This window comes from Brachyistius frenatus, unplaced genomic scaffold, assembly GCF_029030835.1.
Source record: "Brachyistius frenatus isolate BFR_SWC_R1_liver_20210118 unplaced genomic scaffold, ASM2903083v1 Contig_68, whole genome shotgun sequence".
Taxonomy (NCBI): Eukaryota; Metazoa; Chordata; class Actinopteri; family Embiotocidae; genus Brachyistius; species Brachyistius frenatus.
Window position 1 is genome coordinate 582,821 of NW_027210667.1, and position 25,928 is coordinate 608,748.

Sequence of the window (25,928 nt, forward strand, 5' to 3'; positions counted from 1 at the left end):
CTATGCAAAAACTGACAGAAACACCTCCACATGGGACCCCACACATGATGCATCTCCATCAATTTCCCCTCATAATGTAATGGCATGCACAACCAGTTTTGCATGATATCCACCCACTGCTTGTGAATTATTGTAATGATGACATGATGAAATGATGCGTTTAATGGCACAATGTTGTGAAAATGGATGTAATAATAATATTAAGAAAAATTATGTTTTGATATTTAACCATTTCACGATTGCAGTAAGGTAAATTAAACAAAATATCCAACAATAACAATAACAAATAAAATAAAAAATATGGTAGATTAGGCATGTTTATTAAATAAAAAAGTAAAAGCCTTTTTTTTTTTTTAAAGAAGTTCTCTAAAAGCTGTTATTGCCTGAGCAGTGAGCAGAGGGGTATTAAAGATTTACATAATGTGCAATAATTCTTCCCATCACTATTTATAGTCAGCCTCACCTTCACCTGTGCTGACAATGGTCTCCATCAGGACAATCGAGGTCAAGGAAGGTCCACACATCTTTGGCTGTCCCAGCCTCCTCTGCTCCCCTGTGTGAGCTGGACTAATGAGGCAGACAGCTGCTCCCTTAGTTGAAATGTCCCTGCGGTGAACTGTACCTGGGAGGCACAATGTCACCTTCAAATTCAGGCACGTTACTGTACAAATGTCTTGCAAAGCAGACTTATGAAATCAAGAGAAAACATGTACCAAGATTAGTTTGTGGACAATGAAATGCTTCCAGGCAAATACAGCCCAATCAGCTTCAAGCATGAACGTAAGAGTTCTAGCGCAGTTGTTGTTTACTGTCATCCTTAAAGGGGCTGGGTTGGTCAGGTTTATATCAGCCTAAACTTTGTCTTATCACAATTCTCTTCAAAGGAGTATTAGTTTTAGTCATCTGTTTCAGAAGCTTGGCAGAGTTCAGTAAAAAACCGGCAGGATAAAAATGCTTCTGCAGTGTAATTAGGGGACTTTGCTGAGACGACAAGTACAAATGTGGAAAAAGAAGGTAAAATCCAGCAGGGTGATTAGGCCTCATTTGGATGTCTTCTTCACACTGTGATGAGCGGCTGTTTCAGGGCACGGTAGTCGCTCGGATCGAAGGCCCACAGTGCCTGGGATTATGTGTCAATTTACCACCCAGCTGCAGCTCTACACTCTTCAGCAGAACATGACTACCTCTAATTAGGCCATGCTACCAATTAGGGCCCTGCAAAAAGGCAGTAAGGAAGGCACACTGGGAGAGTAAAACCCACCGTTGTTTCCAACATAATAAAAACGCTTTCTTCTAGGTCGAAGGCTGGAGACCGTGTCGTCCAGGCTCCCATTAGGTTAACTTCGGTTTACGGTGATCTAATGAAGACATTAATGTAACTGGACAATGTGATGACAGAACATTAACATTGGAAGGTGTCAAGTGTGATTCAGTGAAAAGACAATTACAACCAGTCGAAAAGAGAAATCTATTTATGTCACGGCCTTGACCTCAAACTCTGTTTTATAATCCCACAGGTAGCCAGGGTCAGTTTCCCATAACTCAGAATGTGACGGTGGTGGAGGGGGGCACGGCCAACATGACCTGTCGTGTGGATTACAATGATAACACTTCCCTCCAGTGGTCAAACCCTGCACAACAGACGCTGTTCTTTGGGGACAAGAAAGGTAAGTAATTTTCCCGTGGGTAATGACCGTAATGATAAAATGATGAAGTATCACAAAGATGTCTGAGGCAAATTGTATGACAACAGGAGTCTTATTCATACATTTTTCATATTTGGAATGTTCGCAATTCTTTCAGTCTGCCTGCCTGCAAGCACATACTTTGAGTGAATACAGAGAAAAGATATGATAAGAGGAAAATATAAGCATTACCCGTAATGTCGAAGCAGACTTTTAATGAATTTATGTCGCTATTGATGTCCCAGGGCACAGACTAAACAAAAATAGACTGTTTTTCAATTGTACTTTTGTAATCATGCAACACTGACAGTTTTGTTTACAACACTGTAGCGCCTGTGGATTATGAGATGATTGGGCTTAATTAGTATTTTTGTTGCCCTACATTTGGATAGCTGTTTGCATGTCACTCTGAGAAGGAAGTACACTGTTGCAACCTCGTGAAACAAGGCCTGAGCCCGAATAAATTATAATATGATCTCACCAGCTAAATCCAATTTAAAGGTGGCAAAAGTCTGGAGTTGATAAATTGGAATTGGGGTGAAAAGGAGTAGAACAGTGGACTGGTCTTGTAAGGGCTCGGATGCTCATCTCTCAGTGTTTCTCACAGCATATTACCCTTTTCATTTATACTGTAGCTGCTAATACAATATCATTGGTTCAGTGATTGAAGATGAACTTTACTTTTGAATAATAATTGATAGGAGAGAGCGATGCCAGAGTGAACCAGCAGAATGAGAGTCACAGTCTGGTTTGAAGAGATGCTTCCTTCCTTACAACTGATTGGATTTAGTAATGAGGTCTAAGGTGTTCTATTAGATGAAATTACTTCCAGATACAATTAAACGAAAGTTAACTGAATCTTAAACAGATACTCTTGTGGAATATGGTGTGAATGAGCCCAAATGATTTCAATTTCAAATGAAATGGAATATAATTCAAGCAGAAGTCAACTCTGGCTAAAAGCATGGACTTGTGGTCTTATCCTAGTGTGCAATAGATATCGTTTTTTAATGCCCGACCATATTTAAAAATGTCTATTGGAAAGAAAAATAACACCTTCACCTCTTTTGCTCATTTAAAGAGATGTAACATGTAACATTAATTCCTATATTTTGGTTATTTCATTTTGTTTAAATGAAGCCTGCTAAACTGCAACAGTAGAACTTTAGTAGCACTTAAAATGGTACTTATTGATGGCACTTTGTAGTTTGGCTTTCTTGAAGAAATTGTATTTTCTTGATTCCTGTTGTTCTGGGTTTTGTACCCTCATGGTTGAAATGCACTTATTGTAAGTCGCTTTGGATAAAAGCGTCAGCTAAATGAAATGTAATGTAATGTATTGTTCTCATTTATATAATAATATATATAATGTAATTTGTAACTACTTATAAATATTGAATGCTGCCGCTATAAACATGTAAAGTTTGGAGAGAGAAATACGTATGAGTCACTTTGCCCTTCTTTGGTAACCATTTATATTGCATGACAGAATCCTCTTCCTGAGCAATAAGGACGACAAAATGAATGTAGTCCACTCAGCAGAGGTTGCCAGGGTTAAGTGTGGAAACGCTTCCTCTCCATCTCCTACAGCCAAATGAAAAGCTTTATTGGCACAAATAATATGATGTCTGTGAGGCCATCAGGAGAAACGGGAGGCGTGGAACAACACAAGCTTCATACGCAGAACAGGGTGGGACACCTGGGAAGAAATCTCTTCTGTGCCAAATCACTAGTTAATTGCTTGGCAGAGGGCTTCAACTGTCCTTCTTCTCCCGTTTGTTGTCCCATCTTGTAGAGCCAATGAAAAATGTTAGATTCAACCTTATGCTACATTTCAGTCCAACAGCTAACTGCAGACTGGCTGAGTTTGAAGCAGGCTGTTTTCTGCATCTGATGAACAGCTGCTCATAGATTGCTGTCACTGAGTTGATTAGATTATTGCAACTATTTTGCATTTACTTGTTCCCGGTGTTTAGTTGTTGCTTTTTTACCTCCTGCTTAGATACATATCTCTCCACTTGTTGTCTCTGTTTGTTGTCTCTGCTGTTCACCTGTCTGCATATTACAATCCTCTCGGGAGTCTATGACAGCATGGCCATATGTTAGCATTTGATGCACATGCAAGTTCCCCCTACTGTCTCTCCACAGAGGGGATGGAGGTAGTTTGTCATTTTGCATGTGTAATCCAAAAGAGATTCAGCTGTTACAGCTTTTATGTGTGAATCTGGATGCTGAACACATTCAAGTAATGACACTGTGAGGCGTTTTTTTGTAATCTACCTTTGCTCAATCCCTCAAGCCCGGTATTAAAGATAAGGGTATTTGTCTGGATGTGTTTGGAGGTTGATATATAGTAGGGCAGTAGCAAAAGGGGTATTGAAATGACCTTTTAAATTCCTTTGACAAGCTATAGTGGAGTACAGAGAAACATACAAAAAATAGTCCTATATTTCATATTATATCAGCTGAGTTTTAAAGCTGCTGGGTAAAGTAAGACAAAATCTGCCCTTTGCCCTGACTATAATTTGTTCCATTTAAATTCAGGTCTGACAAATGAGAATACAAAAAAAGAAAAGCAATTACAGACAAGGAGACAAGAATGTCTGTCTTTCAAAAAGCATTAAATACAATAAATCTACTCCAATTTAACTGTAAGACATATGTTATGTGTGAATTCCTTTGTATCAAGCATTGTTCATGTCAGTAATGTAAGCCTGGACTTAAAACTCCTTAATGGCAAAGGATTTGTCAGTGCTTTTCAACGCAACGTTTTCTGCTCTGCCATCTCTGTTGTAGAGGTTTGGTTAGTTTTGGGCCACTTCACCTGGATAAGATATGGAGAAGATATTGATCGTGTTTAATCCTTTCCACCATGGAGGTCCCTGTCCTGGGACCAGGCTGGATCTGTTATTAAAACACAAACTGAGTGAAACGCATTCAGTGATAGTACAACTGTGATTAACATTGATGTAGCCTTCTTGTGCTTCATTTCTGATGCATCTGTTCAAGTTACTGCTGGGAATTTTTTTGAAGAGGTCCAACAACATTAGTGATGCGTTGTTATTAGGCTGTTTCACTCTCTAATTCACAGTTTTGATTTGACAGAAGTAAATACGTCAATTTTGTGTTTTTCAAATCTCACTCTGGCTTTGTAATGGGGAGAAGGTAACTCATTGTAATGTGAAATTACATTAACAAATAGCTAAAGGCTTGAGGGGTTTAGAGCGACAAACATTGGTATGAGACAGAATATAAACTGTGGTCCATAATGACCATCATGGTGACACTTTGTACACCCAACCATTGAGCCTAACATCCTCCCTTTTATACTTTCTTCTGTGCTTTGTGTCACCACATTATGATAGGTCAGTTAAGGTATTTTAACAAATAACTGATGTCATTATTTTATAGCAAGGACTGTATCCATTAATAACAAGATTACTCCAGTTGATCTCTTGATCTAATTGCAACATGCAACAGAAGAAGGATCACAATGGTGCAAGCTAGTAAACCCACTGGGAGTCCTTATTTATAACATAATTCCCAACACGTCCTCTTACCAAACCGACAGAAGAGGTTGAAGAGTACTGGGGACAGGTGTCATGGCAACAACTAGAAACACATGGTTAATGTTGTGAAATGGTTGCAGTTAGGAACCAAACTACTTGGTTTGTTACACTGAGTACGTTATGTAAGTTGGGTCATTTTTGGAAGTTAACTTGCATCCAAAACTCAAAATAGTCAACATTTTCTTTTGTTTTCAAAAGCGGTCTCCTGGGTAAAAGAGCTGTTTTTCATCCATCCAACCACCCCCGTGCTCTTGCCTATGCCAACTTTGTCTCTTAATACTACGTCAACTGACTTCCCCCTTTGCTCCCATCATAATTACTACAGCTCGTATACATAGGCCGTATTAAACTGCTTGCACAGACTACCTCTGTGGCCATGTGTTAGAGGAGGATGGTCTGTAATTCCTGCACTGCATCTTCCAAGTTGTGACCTAGACTTGTCTCCACAGCTATGTCATGTCTCATCACAGACCTGCAAGGAGGAGAAAGGATGTAGGTAGGAAGGAAAGAGTGGGTAAATGACCACTAAAGCATAATGCATTATCGGTTAGACTGTAAACGATATCTCGTACTATCCCATCAGAGGTTTGTTTAAACCTTGTGGATGTTCAAGAGATTGTTAACCTTGCTGAATGCCCACATCGTATCCATATGGTTTGGACGGTCCCTGCATATTTGTCTAAAGCTGAACACAGCCTTCGTCTTATAACATGCCAGCTGGCTCCTTGGCACACATGTCCTCACCCATTATGTATATCTGAGTCCTGGTCGATTGTTGCCACCTCAGAGACTACTCTACGGCAAAGACCAGCTTGCAGATTCCTACACACAACTGCCATAGACCTGAGACAACTGAGACAGATCACCTTAATAGCTAGGTCAATGCATCCTTCATACATTAGGCCAATTAGTGGTTACTACAAGGGAGCGACTCTGTGGCGGTCTGCCACAATAAAAAAAATAAAATTAGACCATATGTCTTTGGTAGAATTATCCTTTTTATATGTTGCCGGTGTTATGAATTATTATTACTGAGCAGGACAAATGAGAACAGAGCTGTTCTTTGCTTTCTTCCTCATGATTTACTTCACTTTTGGCTTTTGCGGGAAAAGGATTAAAAGGAAGTTAGGAGGTTGTAGAGAATAGTAATGACATTCATGGAGGTGTGCAGGATTGAAGCAGGAGTTTTGGTCAGATATGGTGAATATAAATAATGCCATTAATGGAAAGCTACTGCAGGTTGCATGTCAAAGGCAGATAACAAATTGTGCATTTGATCTACAGTGTGTGCAGTGATATAAAGACATATAAAGCATATACCAACATCACTTTTACACATTTCAATTCCATCTCTCTGAAGTTCATGGTTTGTCATTCATGACATTTAATTGGGGCATTCAGCCTGGATCATAAAGGTCACAAAGCAAAATTGATGTTAATTGGCTTGTAGTAATCAAAATGCTGTTATGTGCTAAATGAATGCTCTAATGTGAGCATTAAAACATTCATTAGCTTGAGAGAATGGAGGGTAATTACCAAAGATGCAATTACTGGAGTAAGCACCAATAAAAGGACATTCAAACCTCCATTCTAGAAAATACACAACATTTAATTGTGATTATGAGCGAGTGACACTTACCTCAGCTTGAATTAAAATATAAATATTTGTGTGTAAATCTATCCTCAGTCCAAGAGTTGAACAACTATATTATTATTAATACTGTTCTTGTTCTTTATTTACTTTGATTTACTTTATTTTGAATGCTATAAAGGAAATGGAAATAATAACTTGTTGGATATGTCAAAAGATATAAAAGAGGGGGCATTTGTGTGAAAAATTCAAACATAACAAGGAAGTTAGAAGAGTTCATGAAAGGATTTGTCAGGTGATGCATTCCCTCATTGTTTTCACACATTTTAAGAAAGGAATTTTCACCAGTGAGAAGCCACACGTTTGCTTTCGCAAGTGTTTACTTTCCTGTGGCTGTTTTTGTTGGCGACTAATTGTTGGAAAGGTCTCATGGCCACAGCTAATGTCTTTCGTCAGGGGCTAATAGGCTTTTAAGTGTTCTTTGCTTTACCTCCAGCTTCATTGAAATGTGAATCTACTATTATGGCCCTATACACTGTTATTTTCACTATTGTGAAGAGCTGCTCTCATAGGTAGGTAGGTAGGTAGTTACTTTATTAATCCCCGAGGGGAAATTTTTGATATGATTCATATGTACTATACTAATCTGTGTGCCTCACTTCACTCATGTATAGTCTGTATTAGCTCTTTACAATAATGAAGAATATGTTGCCTTTAAATTCTTTTAGAAGTGTAAAGCCCATCTGAAAAATGAAAAAAATCCTTTGCCAGCTAAGTCATTGTAATGCATATATCTTTGCAAACCCATAAATGGGTAAGACTTCACTGTATACCGAAAGAACTGTGTAACCTCACACCGCGCTCATTTTAATACAAAATTTGAAAAAATGAATAACTAGTCCCAAAACCAAAAAAATCCCACAGTGTACAATCAAGCTTATGTTAGTGGGCAGAGAACTGGTTGCATAAAAATATTCAGTCTCATTATTCACTGCTTGAAGAAGGTACATGAGCTGCTAGGAGAATTTCCCCTTCCTTCCTTCTCTCCTTCAAGCGCAAACATTAGTCCAATTTCAGTAGCATCTGCTCTGTGGGATCTCTGAGAGCCTGGGCAGTGACAATGGCCCTGTGGAACAAGGCTCTTTCCTTCTCTTAATTGCAGGCACATGTGTGGTGGGAAAGAGCCCCCTGCCTGCATCACTTTAGACCTGGAACACATCCAGAATCGCCCACACATTCACTGAGCGAGCACAGCCAGCAGCAAACACTCTAATTGCAAAGAGTGGAGCCCCTGGCTGGAGAGCAGGCAGAGAGGAGGAAGCGGGAGGGGGGGGGGGGGGGCAGGATCCAGTGTTCTCGTTGAAGTGCTCAGTGCTTTCACATTTCAGGACTAGCTGAAAAATGGCTAAATAGTAGACACATTGCAGATATAATATTTTTTGCCCATCAGCTTGTTTCCAAGATTAATGAATAGATGTAAAATGTCCTTTCCTATCTGGATTGTCAGAAAATGCTTCATTGTTTTGGATTAGAAACGTTGGTAAACATCTGTCCACTGTTCAGTGGAGTGAAAAAGTAAATGCCAGATGATGATTGCACTTCCAGTTCCTCTGATTCCAGTTTATTCGAGGACAGAGCTAATGTAGCTACTAAACAGACTGTCAGCTCTTCTTGTGCGTACATGTAAAAACTGCATACCGTGTAACATGTAACACTAACATGACTTATAGTAAGTCATTTTAACAGCAGTTTAAGACGGTTCTTAGAAATAATACATCAAGATTATTTTCATCAGAACTGGCTTTGATTTTTTTTTAAACCTAATCTGACAAAGTTGTCTCAGGAGATCTCAGTTTGGTGTTCCCCTAACATGGTTTGTGGTGCAAAGGGCTGTCAGGGAGACAAGGCCAACATTACTTTGCATCAAAGGGCCATAGCAACAGCATCCTTTGCCCTGAGGGAAAACTGGGTGTCAGTTTTACTGATTTGAGACAGCCTTGGTAAGGCCTCCATCACAGGAGATATACTACTGCCACACTATTAAGCTGCCATGCTGCAAGGCTGCAGCGTACACAAGGTCAGGGTGCAGATTTATGTTTCTGCCTAAGCAGAATGAACAGTGCAAGAGCTATCTAGGGTTTGTGGGAAATGACCCTTTTCATCACATTGATTTCCTAAAGCACCTGGAAAAAAGCTTTGTCAGCCGTTGGCATTTGGGTCTGATTGTGACGGATCTGCCCACAATCTGGGCCTCTAGCCTGGATTGAATTCTAGTAGTATAGCTTGCTGGCCATGTGTTGTTTGAGTAATAGATAACACTTGTCTTTGGGTTATTCAAACCTTTGTACATCTCATTCTATCAATATGTCATTGACCGTCATGCTGTGGCCTGCCAGTGGCTGTCTAACAAAAAGCCATTGGTCGAGACCATCTTTTGTTTAACTACAAGTTTTTCTCAGCCTCTTCTTGGGTTTAGAATCAGTGTTTCAACTGCTGACATTTAGATGTATTTAAATTTGTAATGGTAGTGAGATGTTGTTCAGGAGATACAGAGAATGAGCTGTATCCTGCTTGAAATGTCACTTAAAATGATCAGTGGTCTGTACAGTATTTGGGAAATTTGGGGTATTTAATGTGATACCCCACATCTGTTGAATAGCAGACATTGTTAAAAGGCTTCTTTAAAGTTCGTTATTTCAGATAAAAGCAGTCTTAGGCTGGAGATATACTTGCTTTAAACTACGTGTTTGCATGCGCATGAAGGCTGCCTCGCGTATACGACATCGGTTTGGAGCGTTGGTTGTGCACATTCTCAGATATCAACGCAACGCGTACGCAAGATGCAATATACACATTACCGGTAAGGGCGGTGTAGGGGCAATATGGAGATGTGACAGGATCACAGACCTGCAAAACTAAATGGACACAAGTCAGACACCGTCCATGTCCATGCACAGCGGGAAATGCTAAAAATATGGAGTATGGTGTTTTGTACCCCGGTGATCTAGGAATCAGCGTAGTAGAGACCCCCTCGATTGTCGCCATTTTTATTGTTTGTTAAATCAGGATGTTCTAATTATGTAATTGTTTCTCTGGTGTGCCCTATGGTGGAGTCCTCCAGTAACAAGCATAGTACATAGTCAAATATGTAAGCATTAACGTTCACGACACAAATGGTTTTAAATGCGAACACACAGTTAAAAAAAAACTAGCTTATCTCCCGCCTTCAGCATCATTTTCAATAGATTCAAATGGCAATACGTTTTACCAAAGAAATTTAAGGAAAGTCAAAAAGAGATTTCTAGAATCATTCGTGTCTCTTGACTGTAGTACAACACTCAGTATGTTACAAACTGTTATAACGTTGTTGAAATATCACTACATATGCTGTTGTAGACTTCCAAGAGTAGCAGTAATCATAATTTGCCAAAACAATGATTGTTTGAAGAAGACTAACTGACCACTAAGAAGTGGATTATGCCACCGTAGAGTTTCTATGGGCATCTTAATCCTCCTCGTCATCATTAGATATGTTGTAACAGACATCAATCCAAGCTGATCACAGCTGCTACAGAAAGCTACACATGTTTCACTATTTACGCCCATAGATTTAGGGCGGGATATCATTTTAACCAAAAGACATCAGCGTTCCCTTAACAAATCCCTTTTATGAAACAGACACGAAACATTTATCAGCATTTCAGAGGTGTTTGTGCTTCAAGGAACAGGGGGGTTAAGAGGAAGAAAAGTTGGCTTGTTTCTTCCTGTCTTTCCTCTATGCATTGCAGAGATAGAGGAATATGCGCCAGGGGCGGCATAGTATGTCATCTTGTCCAAAGCTTTGATCTTCCCAGCCTGTACTTCCACATCTTTTGAGTTCCTGTACAGTGTTTGCTTAGACCCCATCACATCTCCAATGCATCTATCCACCAAAGGATTTGCTGTTTTCTGCCAGAGCTTCTGGGCATTTTCAAGCTCTGTAGTGAGGATGCTTAACTACAAAGAACATCAGGCAGCTTTGTTTCAGGATGCTGTTTGCTACAGTGAGACTATCAAATGTTTGTATTAAGCCCCGGAGCAAATAAACTGTCTGTCTGATGGCACGGTTTGTTATTAAATTTTAATTCTGGCTTCAAGATGGTTTTTATTTGCACTACTCTTAATTCTTGGATAACCAAGAGTCTCCAATAAGAAACTTCTAAAGGGTGTCAATATTTTTTTTTTATAATTTGTTTTTAGCATGTGTGTGAATATACCATAATAATCATTAAATGATGCGGTGTAACTAAAGCTGAAGAACAGTGTTGTTTGTAATGATCTATGTGTGTTCAAACCTGATAACCATTTCTGCCAATGTAATTAAATTGTGAATCACATGTCTGCTGTGAGTGTTTATCGCTACAATCAAATAGAAACAGCACCAGTGATTAATGACTTTTCATCGAGATTTCTTGTTTATCTGATTGGACAACACTTTGCATTGGCCAAAATGATTAAATCCTAATCAGCACCTACTCCTGCTGCATGTTGCCGTGTTTTCCCTGTGCGGTACAATTCAATAGAATCCAAATTACTTCAGATGAAAGAGGGTCCATGGAGAGAGCTGGCCAGGCCTTAGGAGACTGAAGATTTAGAATGTGTAATTTATTCAATGAAGGGCACTTTCCTTGCTGCCCTCTGCGGTTGGTCGCTTGTAGGACAGGTGATTCTGAATATGAAACATTATAAGAGATGACAGGTACGAGATGACCTTTTTCAGCTTAGATATGTGCTTTTGCAAGGGAGGGTGTAGTCACATCAGAATGAGCAGCGGTGAAGGTGTCTGGCAAGTTAACAAAGCAAAGGGTTTCATTCAAGATGTGTTGTAAGAATGCTCATTATGACGATTACTGCATCATCTATCCCATTAGCAGTAATGGTTCATTTCTATGTAGCTGGAGCATCTATTTTTAATTACTATTATTTTTTTTATTTTTTTTATCGTACATCTGCAGTGTGATACATTTTTTTCGTTGAAATTAATCTACAGATTATTTCACAATAATACATATCAAGTAGAGCCCAATTGATACTTGATTTATGCGGCCAATACCATTACCGATAATGGAAAGAAGAAAAAATCCAATATCAATATATCCGCCAATATTTTTTTTTATTTATATATATATATATAGTGTGTCAATACAGTATAAGCATACATTTTTTTGCTTAAATGTGGTTATCAAACACCTGACACTACTTACAATGATATTTAATGGATATTTTATAGTTTATTGTCCTCAATGAAAACAGTGCACTGAAACAGCAAGAATTGCATCATATATGTAAAAAACACAAATAGAACCATTTCTAATTTAACACCACATCTTTATTATGTTTTGAAAAAAAAAGTATTCATATCCAAATTTATTGCCCATCATATTAACATGATATTTGTGATTGGCCAATATTGTCTCTAATATCAAGATAATGGATTAAAATGTTTTAATACAAAATGATCAAGTTGTCATTTAATACATATCCTCGCTCTAGTTATGTGTAACAACATTTAATTTATTTTTGTATTACATTGCCAATTCATTTAAATCATTTATTTGTTTAAAACAAATGTTTAAAACATAACACAATGTAATTATTCTGATATGATATCACTGCAAACATAATGGATCATAGTGCCACTTAATCAAACTTAGTTGTCTGCATTCTAGTCAGTATTTATGAAATTATTTAGTCTTTTCCACTCTCACTGTATGCTCCTAGATATCACTGTAAGTGAGAAATGTCACAAGTAGAGCAAGTTGCTAAAAGTGTAAGAATGTAAATCAGTACCTACAATGTACAGTAAGTGTGATTACCAAAATAGATATTGTAATCTAGAACGTTTTTTTCTGCTGCTACTCTTCAGACCATCCACCAATGCCATCTGCATTCTCCCTGACTGTGATTAAGTCTGGCAGCCTCGAATGCAAATACAGAGAGAATGTTTAAAAGCGTTGGCCACAGTATGTGTTTGCAGCATTTGACAACCTTTTGAAATAAAGCAGCATGTAATCAGCCTCGTTTGGGTAAAGGTCATCTGAATCGCACATTGCACTTGTACAAGTGAACTGCCATCCTTGAATTCAGTGTGAATTTTCCCATTAGTGAACTCTGTCTTTTTTCCGTGCTCTTTGTGATTCTTTATGTCCTCCTTCCTCTTACAGCTCTGAGGGATCACAGAATCGAGCTGATACGAGCCTCGTCACAGGAGCTCACCATTAGAATCAGTGACGTCAGCCTGTCAGACGAGGGCCAGTACACCTGCTCGCTCTTCACCATGCCTGTCAAGACCACCAAGGCCTTCCTCACTGTTCTGGGTGAGCATACTCATTCTGGTGCCATTTCCACACTCCAACACTGACAGCATGAACACCTGCACCTCCATTTATTTGTGTGCATTGTGTCATCTGCATTATGTAATTCCTATTCGTTTGGACTTTGTTGGTTGTTTTTCATTGTTGTGGAAAAACTATGACCACTTGCTTGGCTTTTCTTTTTGTCCTGCTTTAAAGACAAACATAGGAAAAAAATGATACAGTAAATATTAAATGTAAGCTTGTCTCTGAGAGAAGAAGGATATTATTTGATCTATATCATGGATATGTGAAAGTGAATTATTGTCGATCACTAAATAGTTTTTTGTTGTCAGAGGAAACTCAACAAATATTTGGTATATTATTTAGATTTGTATTTTCATGCACCACAGGAGTGCCAGGACGACCAGAGATTACAGGACTTACCAAGCCAGCCACGGAGGGGGAGGTAATCACCCTGACATGCACCACATCAGGAAGCAAACCAGCTGCCAACATCCAGTGGTTCCGAAATGACAAAGAAGTCCAAGGTAAGTGTGTGTTGTGGATTTAACAGAGTAATGTGTTCACTGTTACGATTTGTACCTACCGGGAGACAGCCGCACTGTCAAGTCATTTAGCTGCTGCATTCTTTTGCTTTTCACATCCATGCATTGCTCCACTGGCCGGGGTTTAGCATTGCTATGATTTGCATGGCTCACAGCCAGTATTGCTGCTGTCCTTGAGGGCTGTCTAATGTTGTTGGACTAATCACTACCAAATCAAGGCAAAGACACAGAGCAGTACCTCCTATTCATTCTAATTATAAAGTTAATTGTGGATAAGCAAGTTGTCCACAGCTGTCTATATTAACTGTTACTGTCCTTCATTATTAAAAACGTATTATCAGAAATGTGAAAGTCAAGGTCTTGTATGCCAAAGTTCCACAGAATTTAATTTACATTTAAATAAAACAGAACAGCAAAAAACTAATACAAGTTTGAACGAGCAAATGTTTAAGATTTCCTGAAAATTAATAACAGCTATTTATTATTACAAGTTTTCTCTATTGATTTTCTGTTGCTTGAGTAATCAACTCGTCAACACACTGACTAAATGTTGTATTTTGAATGCATGAAAGGCTAGATTACTAGTTTACCCCCAGACTGAAAACAGCACCGACAGAGACAGTGCATTCAGCAGCAGATGGTGCACTGTAATGTGTGCTGATCACAATAAACCAGCAGAAGTTTTCTGTGGTTACACATTGTGCCTTACGAGCTTTCACTTTCTTGTATGTCTCTTTCAAAAATGTCTGAAGCTCTGCACTTTGTATTTTTATAGCTTTTATCAGCGCCTTATTTCTATTGTTAAAAAGCACCAAAAAAAGACAAAAACATTATTAAATAGGAATGGAATGTTTTTCCTCAATTTGATGGCAGAGGTATGCTGCATGGAGCTCTTTAATGTAATGGAGCCTGCTGTGGAGGCTCAGTGTGACAGTTGCTCTTTATTGAAGATTTGCACCAGAGAGCTTTTTCTTGGTGGTTCTGTCTGTGTCTGCCCAACATGGCATGATGATTGATGGGACGGGGGCCGGTATATGAAGTTTTCTTGTTGAAATGACATGCACGTAGCTGTCTGAAAGGCCAGTGGAGAGCTGGCACACAGCATCACAACCAGACTTGCTGTCCATCTCAAGAGGCACCAGGATCATCTCGTATGTGCTTTATGTTTTGAAATGCACATACGAGATAAATCTTTAATGTTCAAAAATGTATATTTGTATATATATATATATATATATGGACACATAAGCCACATGTCAAAATGTTATCTCCCAGAGTTCAAGGGGTAGTAACATGATTTTATTCATGACTCCAACCTCTATCTTTTCGGTGGTAAAAATGAAAATACATTAGTGCCATTCCATTCCCAGATCAGCAGACATCACAATAAAGGAAATTAAACCAAAAGAAAGATTTCCTACAATTGTATCAGACAATATGCACTTAATGTGTGAGTTGCATATCTCCAAAAAAGATCAGGTGCCCTACGTCTGCCCCAAACTGGTGTCTTGTATACAAAAGTGCTTTTATTAGTTTTACCTGCATACAGTGGGTTTTATTAAGTCACTTGGGTGCACAGACCTGGTGTGCTGCATCTCCAAGTCACAGAGAGATAAAGGACATAGCAGAGACTGGAGGGCTTGACTTCCTAACTTCATTTACATGTCAAAGTGTCAAAGAGGGGAATGTCAATCAGTGCTGCGGATCCAAGTCTTTTGTAGGTGCTGCTTTAAAGCTGTCGTTAGCGAGTATGTGCTGGGAGCAGCATGTTTTGCCATTGGTTCTTCTGTGGAAGATCATTGCCGCCAGTGTCTGCTGTCAGTCAAATCTATCCCCACTGGGGGACCAGTCTACAAAGCTCCAAGACGACAGCAGGTGTAATAGTAAAAACATGTCATATTTATTTCATGCTCTGATGATTTGGTTTTCAACAATTTATATTAGAAGCACACAGCATTACAAACCTCAAAATGCATCTGTCATCTAGTGTCAAATAATTTGTTTACAGACAATAGAGTCATACAAATTACTTGTGTCGCTGAATGACAGCCAGGCTTCAAATTGTAATCTATTGAGGAAAAGAATCTGCCCACTGTCACTCTCTGTGCATACATAAAGTGGCATATATTTGCCTTTCACACAAGGCACAAAGGCACCTTACAATGTTCTATTCAGTATTTGGCAGAATATCACATAATTTACATCTAGGCAATTAATAAATATGCTACACTATTATTATTGTAATTTTGGTATTAAAATTGTGTCCTCCATTTCAAAATGGGCTTACTTCCTGGTCACTGAGAACAAGCGGAGCAAAATTTAGATATTACAATAAAGTCCTTTTTTTGTATCCAATATACACAGCTCTATGCATTTCTTACTTTTATAGATTTCTTACATTTTTGTGCAACTTTTAACGGTGAAATGTGAACCTAATCAACAGCTTTCTCCAGTCAGTGTAAAAACGAAAAAAAGACTATGGAAACAAATTGGTCTACTTGATTCATGCCTGCACTACATGCTTCTTGAATCTAAAGAGGTCTGCTGTCTCGCTGTTTCCCTTACACAGCATCTACTGTAGCAGAGAGCAGGTTTGTGGTAAATACTTCCATGCAAATATGCAAAGCCGTCTGTTAACTGCCAGTGAATGATAAAAGAGGTAACATAGATTGGACACAAACTACATTTTGTTTCATATTACACATTTTTACTTGGTGAATATCCAGTTTTGTTTTAGAATAATTAGAAGTTGCCTTTTTGTTTTCGAGAACTATATGCATATTTTTGTGTATGGCTGCGTTTTCATGGGTGATAGTGTGTTGACAAGAGTGTAACATCTGGTGGAGAGTGTTTCTCTGCAGCATCTGTTCATGTTTTTAGAATTGACTCTTGGTCTGCATTATTTTCAGGTTCTCCAGTTTCTTTTATTTGTTGATTTATTTCTCTACATATTTATTGTCCTCTGTTTCTCTTAAAATTACATTCTCTCTGCCACTTCTTAAGGTTTGATATTCTCATCTTCATCAAGGCCATGACCACCATAATGAAAAATTTTACAGGAGTATACCAGCGTTCATTGTAGAACCTCAAAGATTTTCTCATAATTATTGCCTTAGACTGTGGGTTTGAGCTATTTTTAGACCGTGTTCAGTTCACCACGGTGAGTCCAACCTTAATGACAAAAATAAGGACTTTCTTGATGATAGTGAACAGCTATATTTATTTGCGAAACAACTGTGCAGTATTTAGGCCTTTAATTTGTTCTGGGTATTGAACTTGTGCGACTTCAGAATGGTTCAGCTGATTTGGGTGGAGCTCAGCTATGTCAATAAAAGTTACTAAACAGGAGTAGCTCTCAGACTTTCATTTGTCAAAGCAGCTCAGAGGAACAAAGGTTAGAGATGTCGGTTTTAGAGGGTCCTGAGCAAAAGTGCAAATCTCAGCTGCGAATGTATGAGTCGAGGATGTCACATTTTCAGTAATACTACCTGTTAGCCTGAATAAGGTCTTAATGTGTGAGCGTATTGAAGCATACTACTACCCAACAATGCATGTGACTGAAAATATATTTCCCATCTCACACAGGAACCCAACCACAAATTTAGCAGCAGAGCATGTTCCTTATGCCTTTTTGCCCACACCAAAGCACTCAATGTGCTAGATTGTTCACTGAAGATAAATAAACTCCAATGAAAAATTTAAGACCACAACAACTGCCAAATGAAGCAGAAAAAAAAATGTCTTGTTCATACAAGTTCATACTTAAAGGGATTTCATTAGCAAATGAGCTGAGGAATGAGGTCACAGATTGAAAGGAAAAAGAAAACATGAAATTCCTCAAATAATTTTATGCTATAATTATTGTTCAGCAGGATGTAGGTTTCAAACTGTGATGAACAGAAGGTTCTGCCGATAAAGAGGGGCAGATTGAAATTGTTATAAGCGTATTAATGTGCCCTTCGATAACGCCGCTGATTCCTTCTTAAAACAAGAAGGACTTAGAAGTTTTATGGACTTTTTTCTTCAACTTGACAACTTGACCGAATTAACATAAGAAAAATAATTAATGTGAAACCAACATACCCAGCAAACATTTCAGTATTCTGACATGTACTAACCAATTCTATTAACTGCATTAGGACCTCAGATCTTAAAAAAAAAAAGATCTAGTCCCATCACTGAGGAACCTCATTGTTTAATCCGAAGCCGAGATGGTTATTACAGGAGCGGCCCCCGGTTACCTGAATGTAGATCTGCTGGCCTCCTGGGTTCCTGGTTCAAAGCCAGTGCTCCTTGGCACATTCCCTTACATACGAAAAGCTGCCTCTGCATGCACTCTGGCAATGCTAGCAGCTGCCTTGAAACAGACTGACAGCCTCTCTGTTGCCGCTCCGATGCTGCAGGCAACTTGAAGAATGAGAGGAAAAGCTGGAGAGATTTGTGTTTAATGCCACAGAGGCACTTACTATTCCCCTCCTGTATTTCAGGGCAAAATCCAAGGCCTTTGACTCTCAAATGTAAGGTCTCTGGCTTTCCTGTTAGCTCAAATGATGTGTGCTGTTTGAAAAAAAAAATTTCAAGCTCTTGTCATCTTTGATGCATTGCTCAATTCTTAGCTTTCTTATTCATCTTATGACTTTTAGTTTTGAAGTTTTACTTTGTATGCTTGTGTCATGCAAGCAAAATCAACAAACATCAGTAATTTATTTAATCAGTTCCTGAATGGAGGACATGCGCAAATTCCTTTTTGGACATTTTGCAAATATATTTTTTCAAACTGTAATCTCTACAACATACTCATAAATGATTCATTTTGAATACAGAATTGTAGCTAACAGTACTAGAGATATGAGACGGACGACTAAATACACAGTTTATCTTTATTTATATACTTTTCTTGACAAAGTTAGGTGACCTAAAGAGACCAAAATTAAACAGCCATTCAAATGTTTTGATCGACTGTACACTGCAATACATTGAATATTTCAAATTTTTAAAAAGATGTCACTCATTATTTTTTGTAGTTTGTACAGTAAAATTAGTATACTGGAGTTGTAGCAGTCATTAAATTGTGAATACAATCATGAACACAAGTTCAAGCAATATCTGCAATATTTGTGAGAACAATTTAGCAAAATTCACAATGTTTTTGCAAAAAATGTCCTCAGCAGTTTCTAAACCAAACTTGCTTTAATAACAAAAGTAACTCCTCATTTAAAGTCAGTAAGGCTCTTCTCCCTCTACGCTCAACGTCAAAACAAACTGCATGCATGCTAACCGGGAGTGACGGGCTTTGTGGGAAATGTGTTCTTATCATGGCAATGAGCAATATGTTAAGTTTGTTTTATTCACACTTCCAGTTATAAGAAACTCCACTTTGTTTTTGTGAAAACAGTAGAATTAATTGTTCAATTGATATTATTTATAAAGCTTTGAAAGGCCTTTTTCCTCAACAGATGAAGTTTTTGTATTCTATATTACAGTCACAATTCTGTCTGTTTTGTAAAGCTATGACTCTTTTAGTATTTTTTTGTAACTGAGCCAATGGTTCTTTAAGTTCAGCAAATAGATTTAGAAAAAGATAAATACATAGTATTTCTGTGATGTGCAGCGTGCTTGGTAAGTGGTTATTAAATAGGGGAGGGGAATGGGTGGGTGATGTAAGAAGGGTGTAGCTTCACCAATGTAAAGTCCTGGTAATGTTTTGTTCAGCCTTGTAAAAAGTGTTTCCAGAGAAAAGTACTGCATTAAGTGCTGACAGGACAGCAGCAATCTACAAACAAAAAATAATAACAATAAATAACCTTCCAATTATACATTAAGAGCCAGCACTTAATAAAGATAACAACATAGAGCAGGGTAAACGCAAAGACAAATCGAGAACTGAAGCAAGGTAAACAAAGGAGGGGAAGGGAAGGAAAGGAAAAGAAAGGAAAAGTGTGACTGTGGAAATCCACCTCATGCTGCTGGGGGAGAGTGGGTCTGTTTTTGTTGACTGGGATGTTTGAGAGATGGTCCTGAAGGAGCAAACACACCCAACCAACTGAGTCAATGCTCATATTCATCTCCCTTCACTATTCACTCTACTTTGACTTGACTTTCAAAGGCCAAGGATTCTCTCCATCAAAGGAGATGCATAAGAAAACAACAACAGTGCAGCTGTCTATGTCAGAAAAGCCACATCTTGAAACAAAATCTCATGTTTCTCACTTTTTTTCACATTTACAAGCTGATTTTTATTTTTCTCTGCTCTTTTTTTAAAGATCATTTTTTTGCTCAAAAGCTAGAACTGCACCCTAAAAATATTAATAATTCAGAAGTGCACTGCACCCTAGTTCATTTTCTGAATCTCTGCAGGCACCAAGGAGGTGAACGCTACAGGAAAGTCATTCACAGTAAAGAGTAGCCTCCAGTTCCAGGTGGACAGACGGGATGACGGCGTTGCCTACACCTGCAGCGTGGAGCACGTGTCTCTGTCCAACCCTTACATGACAACTGAGGTCCTGGAGGTCCACTGTGAGTGCAGTCATACCCCGCAAAACTGGATTAGGTTTAACATTAACATTGAGAAGAAATACAAGAATTGAGATTACATTTATGTCTGCAGGTTTAGCTTTGCATTTGTTCTGGATTAGTGTAGGATTAGTTTGCAGGTGAGGGATTAGTACCAAAGCAGAACAGGGATATGGGCTAGAGCTAAAAGATGCCCAATGGAGCAAAAGAGCTAACTACTGTTGTACTTTGTCAGTGTAATAGTTAAAGCATCTAACCCACAGTACTGCCGTAGCGTTGAATTTTTGTTTTGTCTCTTCTTTGCAGATGCTCCCCATTTGGAGATCAGTCATTCACTGATTATTCCACAGGAAGGTCAATACTTCAAATTGGAGTGTGTTTCCATAGGCAACCCAATGTAAGTTGGAATTTATTTACATCTTCAACTTACTAACATACAAATAGGCAGATATTATACGCAAGATTTGATTCCTCTTCATCGCAAATTGTCATTCTTAATGTCTGCATTTTCTTCCTTATATTTAAACACAGGAAATCATAAGTAGTGTTGTCTGTATTTTCTTTCCCAGACCGGAACCGGTGCTGTGGTCTAAAGATGGAGGAGAGCTGCCAGACATTGAGCGTATGATTGTTGAGGGCAGGGAACTTACCATCACCACACTAAACAAAACGGACAATGGCACATACCGCTGCGAGGGCAGCAACCACCTGGGAACCAGCAGTGCTGAATATGTATTGTTTGTATATGGTGGGTAATTCAGTAACGTCTTCTCTTGTTATGGATGATCAGTTTTGCCCACCAACATTGAGTCCAACTTAAGAGGCTAGATATTTATCTGGTACATGTTATGATCAAAACATGTTTACAAAAAAAAAGTATAATAACAAACCAATAATACCTACCATACATATGAAATATCTGTAATTGGAGGAAGTTCCTGGAAATATGTCTACTGATATGATAACTGTTGGAGACATGTTTAAAGAACGTATTTAATGCCAATTTGGAATAGTAAGTAGTTTGTGCACTGCTAACTGCTGACTTCAATTATTTAACAGTCATTGGGGTTTTATCTATGAATATTAGTTTTCATGGTTTCCCCCCACATAAGTCTGTGAAGGATAAGCAGGTACAGATAATGAATGGATATTTAGAAAAGCATAATTAATCAGTAAAACAAAATTAATTCGACATATCAAAGACCTGCTTATTTCCCTTAACTATGTTTATCATTAATTTGGCTACTGTTACAAGCCCCAGTTCAATGCAGATGAGATTGGTTTCAATATTCAAAGCAAATAAACATCATCCCAATGGTTTGGTTTGCAAGTTTTAAAACAAATCTACTTAATATTTTGGCTGACAGATGTTTAAAAGCACATTGGAAAGTTTCAGATTTTTGTATGTATTTTGTTTACCATTCAAGGCAACAGTTAGTTTCCACTGACAGTATAGTAGTCACTGATCAATTCATTTTGTGTAACTGTGACCAATAAGTCTACATAAAAGGATCATAACTTAAAATGACTTACATAACTCCAGCAAGGTAAAATAGCCAGCCACTTGATTTTTATAAACTACAATTAAATGAATGGAAACAACCAGAAGCCAGCAACAGAGAAACAAATGAAAAATCGTTCAAATCAAGCAACATGATAAGGTGCAGGTGTAGTGCAGCACTTTTCAATATTAGTAGTAAAAAGTTGTTTACAGTCTGCCTCCATCTGGGCTGCAGCTATTGGGGTTGATGAAGACAATCACCATTAAAAATCAAACCACAAACAAAATGACAACCTGCGCTACTTCGTATGCCGCATCTGTATTGTAGTTTGTGAAATGTTTTGCTTTGATGCAAAGCGTACGTGATTTGTAGTAAATAAGACAAAATATGTAAAAGCACCTATATGGTCCATTATAATATCAACAATGTGATTGTTTTGTATTTCTGCCAAGTTGTAATACAGGATGAGGCAGAACAGAGTTGAAGCTTACTTCCAACAACTAGCCACAGTATTTGAGCTGAAAAGATCTGAAGCGCTCAAGAGGGTAATAATTTAAAAAGTCTTTATTACATCTTGGATAATTAGTCACAGTTACAAACATTCCTACACATTTCAGCCATAGGACCCTCATCGGGGCAAGTATCAAATAGTTGCCTTTGAGCTGTTCCTTACATCTATTGATAATAGTCACATGATCAATATGTGTACCGTATCAGTTTAAGCAGGTAAAGTCATATGATAAACCATGTCCAGCAGAGGAAACCACACATTAAACATCTTGCATAATCCCATGGCAAGAGAGCAACATACAAATAGAAGAATATATCAAACATCTTAACATCTCTCAATATAAGTTTTCAGTACATAGTTTGGAGATTGCTCCCGTTGCGTGCTGCACACCGTTTGTGTGGGGCAGAGAAAAGCGATAACTTTCGTGAGTAAGTATTCCAAGTTTCATTGTTTGATCAACATCAGCACCTGAGATACACGTTATTTTTTGAGCAGTGGTCCCCTGCAGCTGCCATTTCTCCACGCACCTGAAACTTGAGCAGTTTGTGACCAATTATTGGGGAACAGAAATAACAAGAAGCAAAATCTGGTTAGTATGAGCGGTGACACTTCAGGTGATTTGCACCAAATGTTTTCCCTCAGATGCCTCAGAACGTCACAGTAGATCTCTGTCTTGACAGCCTGACTCTGGGAAACGGATTTCATGTTGCACAACCCCACCATTTTCAAAGTAAACCCACCTGGTTGTGGTCCGAGCTGATAAAGCCTTTTTCAGTTTTGGACAGTGAAGTTCGGCTGTTTGCAAACACGAATGTCACTCAAAACACCTCTTCAGGTTCATTGCTTCAGCACCATGGGCTTCCTGAAGCATTTTAATGGTCTCCTTTGACGATTTTTAGAGTTTGGCACAAAATTGTGTGCCTTCTAGTCATGTCCACGGGAAATTCGCAGACACACCTGGACAACTGTTCGCAGGTGCTGGTTTTGATCAAATGATGAAACTTGGAATACTTACTCGCAAACATTACAGCTTCTCTGTGTTGCGCACAACGGGAGCAGTTTTAAACTGTTTGATCGTACACAAACTAGATGGTGCAGTCCACATCAAGCCTATGTTTTAACCAAAGTATTTACCTGACACAAATGTGATGGTAAGGTCGGTAAGTGTTTTTAAATATGTGCAATTTTGTGGTTCAAATATACAATTCCATTTTAAGACCACTTATAGCACAGCAGAAATCTGTCGCCCTGCAGGCTTGCAGACCTTGTACTCAAAAATCCACTTTCAAATCTTGTCTGGGCACTATGCAGCATAACCCAGTTTACCTCACTACATACTTCACTACATGGGTTTAGCCTCTGGACTCTTCCTGTGAGGAAACAGAAAAAAAGTGTTAAGGATGCAGAATTTAGCTTCCGAGAACTGCCTGGAGGAGAGATAAGTTAATCCCGAAACAGTTGAGGGGCTGAGAGAATAAAGACGACATGGTGCAGGAAAGGGATCATTAAGGCCTCTGCATCCAATGTTTATAACATTTATCAAATCGAGCCAAGAATAAGAAATTAAAAATACAGAAACAAGGACAGAATATTAAAAACTCAACATGGATTTATTTGTTTCCATTTTGCCAATTAAACAGTGGCACACAAGTGTGTATAAGAGTGACTTATCACAGCACAGACGCTTGACTTATTTGACTTACAAGCAGTTAGTGGATGCACGGCAGCTTCTTTGTATGATTTTTAAAGGCAAAGGTTTCGAGGGAAGGAAAGCCCCTCACTGTGAAAAAATAAAGGAAAAGGAGGATGACATATTTGTCCTTTCAGCTTTTGTTATCTCAGCCTCTCCTTTCAGCGAGCTCATTGAACAAGGTTAGGCTGCAATGTCAGGCTAGCCTGTATCATCCTGTCATATCTAGACACCATGTGCTGGACTACTACTCACAGTTCACAGCCAAGACATAGACAAGATTTTTTTTTTTTTTCATCATTTCAAATTAAAAAGAAACTTGTTGAAGTAACCTGGGTTGTTAGACTCACTGCATGTGTCAAAAACTATTTCTCACATTTTCTGAGATTAACTGTGGAAATAACACAACTGATAACCCAGGAAATACAAAGGTCCTGGTTACAAGGGAAGATTGAAAAATTTAAAAATTGAGTGTAGCAGGTAAAAGATGTGTGAGACAGACTCATTTCCACTGATGATAACACTCATTCTTCAGAGCTACATCGTGTCTGGCTGAGTAGTTACAAGGTCTCTTTGGATCATTTCAGCCCCTAAACCTAATTTGCTCATGACAGGAGAGCGGAGAAGCCATAAATGTCGTCAATCTACTGCAATTTATCACAGTCTGCAATTAAGATCCTTATTACACTGTATTACAATAAGTGAGGGATCATCATATATGAGCTGTTAGACAACTATATGGTAGTTTAATTAAATACAGCTGAGAAAAGTCTGCATCCATCTGTGAAGCTACAGCACAATCTCTTACCTCTTACACTCACATTTCGCTCTCATTGATTGTACATTTTTACTTTAACCAGCATAACACATGTCAGTTTTACATTCTATGATTGCGGCCTATTTACCAACCAATCATCAAAAGCTTTAAAGTTTTGTAAGAAATGAGTCCTTCAAGCATGATCAATCCATCCCCCAAAGATAAACCTGACGAGGTTTCCTCACTCAGAGCTTGTGTAACACTGTCATATGTGCCTTTTTCATCATTTTGCCTGTATTCACTGAGGTGAATACAGGCAAAGAATTAACCTGCACCAACCAAGCACGGTAATTGATTTGTGTTATTTCATTTTCCTGTAAGTTTTCTCATGTTGAGCCTGTACCCCGCAGAGAGGTTTGTTTTGCTCCCCATTGTTCCTATTTTTATTTAGCAGACGTCATCACCTCAGAGCCTCCAGCTCCCTTCCCTCTCTCCCTCTTTCCCTCCCTCCTTCCCTCCCTCCCCCTCTCTCTCTCTCTCGCCTCCGTTCTTCCAGCCTGCCAAAGCCGACATACCAACATCAGGCATAGGCAGTCACAGCTGCATTCACAGTTACACTTGCACCCCCTCCGTGGCCCCGCCTCCACGCTCTCTGCACTCACAAACATGACACTGAACACACAGTTGATGATTGATGAGCTAACAAGCAGGCTTTGAGCTAGAAAATAGCAATGTTTTACTTGATGAATTCAATCCTCTATCCTTCTCACTTTCCTGTCGGGATTTTTTGTTTTTTTTGTTTTTATACACAGCTCTGTTTCCTCCAGTATTTTTTATTGCTGTTTCTGATTAGTTTGTTTATTGGTGGCTGACAGTATGCAGAGATTGGAGGAGTAAGTTACCACATCATAAGGTGCACAAAAATACATTTTTGTAGAAGCACAGAACATGACAGTGTCTATACTTTTGTTCTTGGACTGAATTCATGAATTAAGAGCACATGCACTTATGTTTGAATTCTGTTTACCGAAATGACATGCACCATGTGCGTACTCCAGTTTATCTCCCCCAAATGGATTTAGTGTTGTAGTGTTTGACTTCATCATGTTGAGCCGCAATAGCACTCTGCTGTAAAACATGGTAAACAACTGCTCTAATTGTCAAAATAGCATTGGTGTTGAGATGGAAGAAACACAAAGGTTACTAGAT

General features: G+C 38.6%; 1 protein-coding gene across 3 annotated transcripts in view; it reads left to right on the plus strand.

Moving 5' to 3' along the window:
- cadm2b (cell adhesion molecule 2b) overlaps positions 1 to 25,928 on the plus strand; it is a 137,995-nt gene that overhangs the window by 106,851 nt on the left and 5,216 nt on the right. For all 3 annotated transcript variants that reach the window (XM_069707386.1, XM_069707388.1, XM_069707387.1), the window contains 6 exons: positions 1,518 to 1,667; positions 13,049 to 13,201; positions 13,591 to 13,728; positions 20,104 to 20,262; positions 20,566 to 20,656; positions 20,829 to 21,007. In XM_069707386.1, the coding sequence (XP_069563487.1) occupies positions 1,518 to 1,667; positions 13,049 to 13,201; positions 13,591 to 13,728; positions 20,104 to 20,262; positions 20,566 to 20,656; positions 20,829 to 21,007 (870 nt within the window). The remainder of the gene's footprint in view (positions 1 to 1,517; positions 1,668 to 13,048; positions 13,202 to 13,590; positions 13,729 to 20,103; positions 20,263 to 20,565; positions 20,657 to 20,828; positions 21,008 to 25,928) is intronic.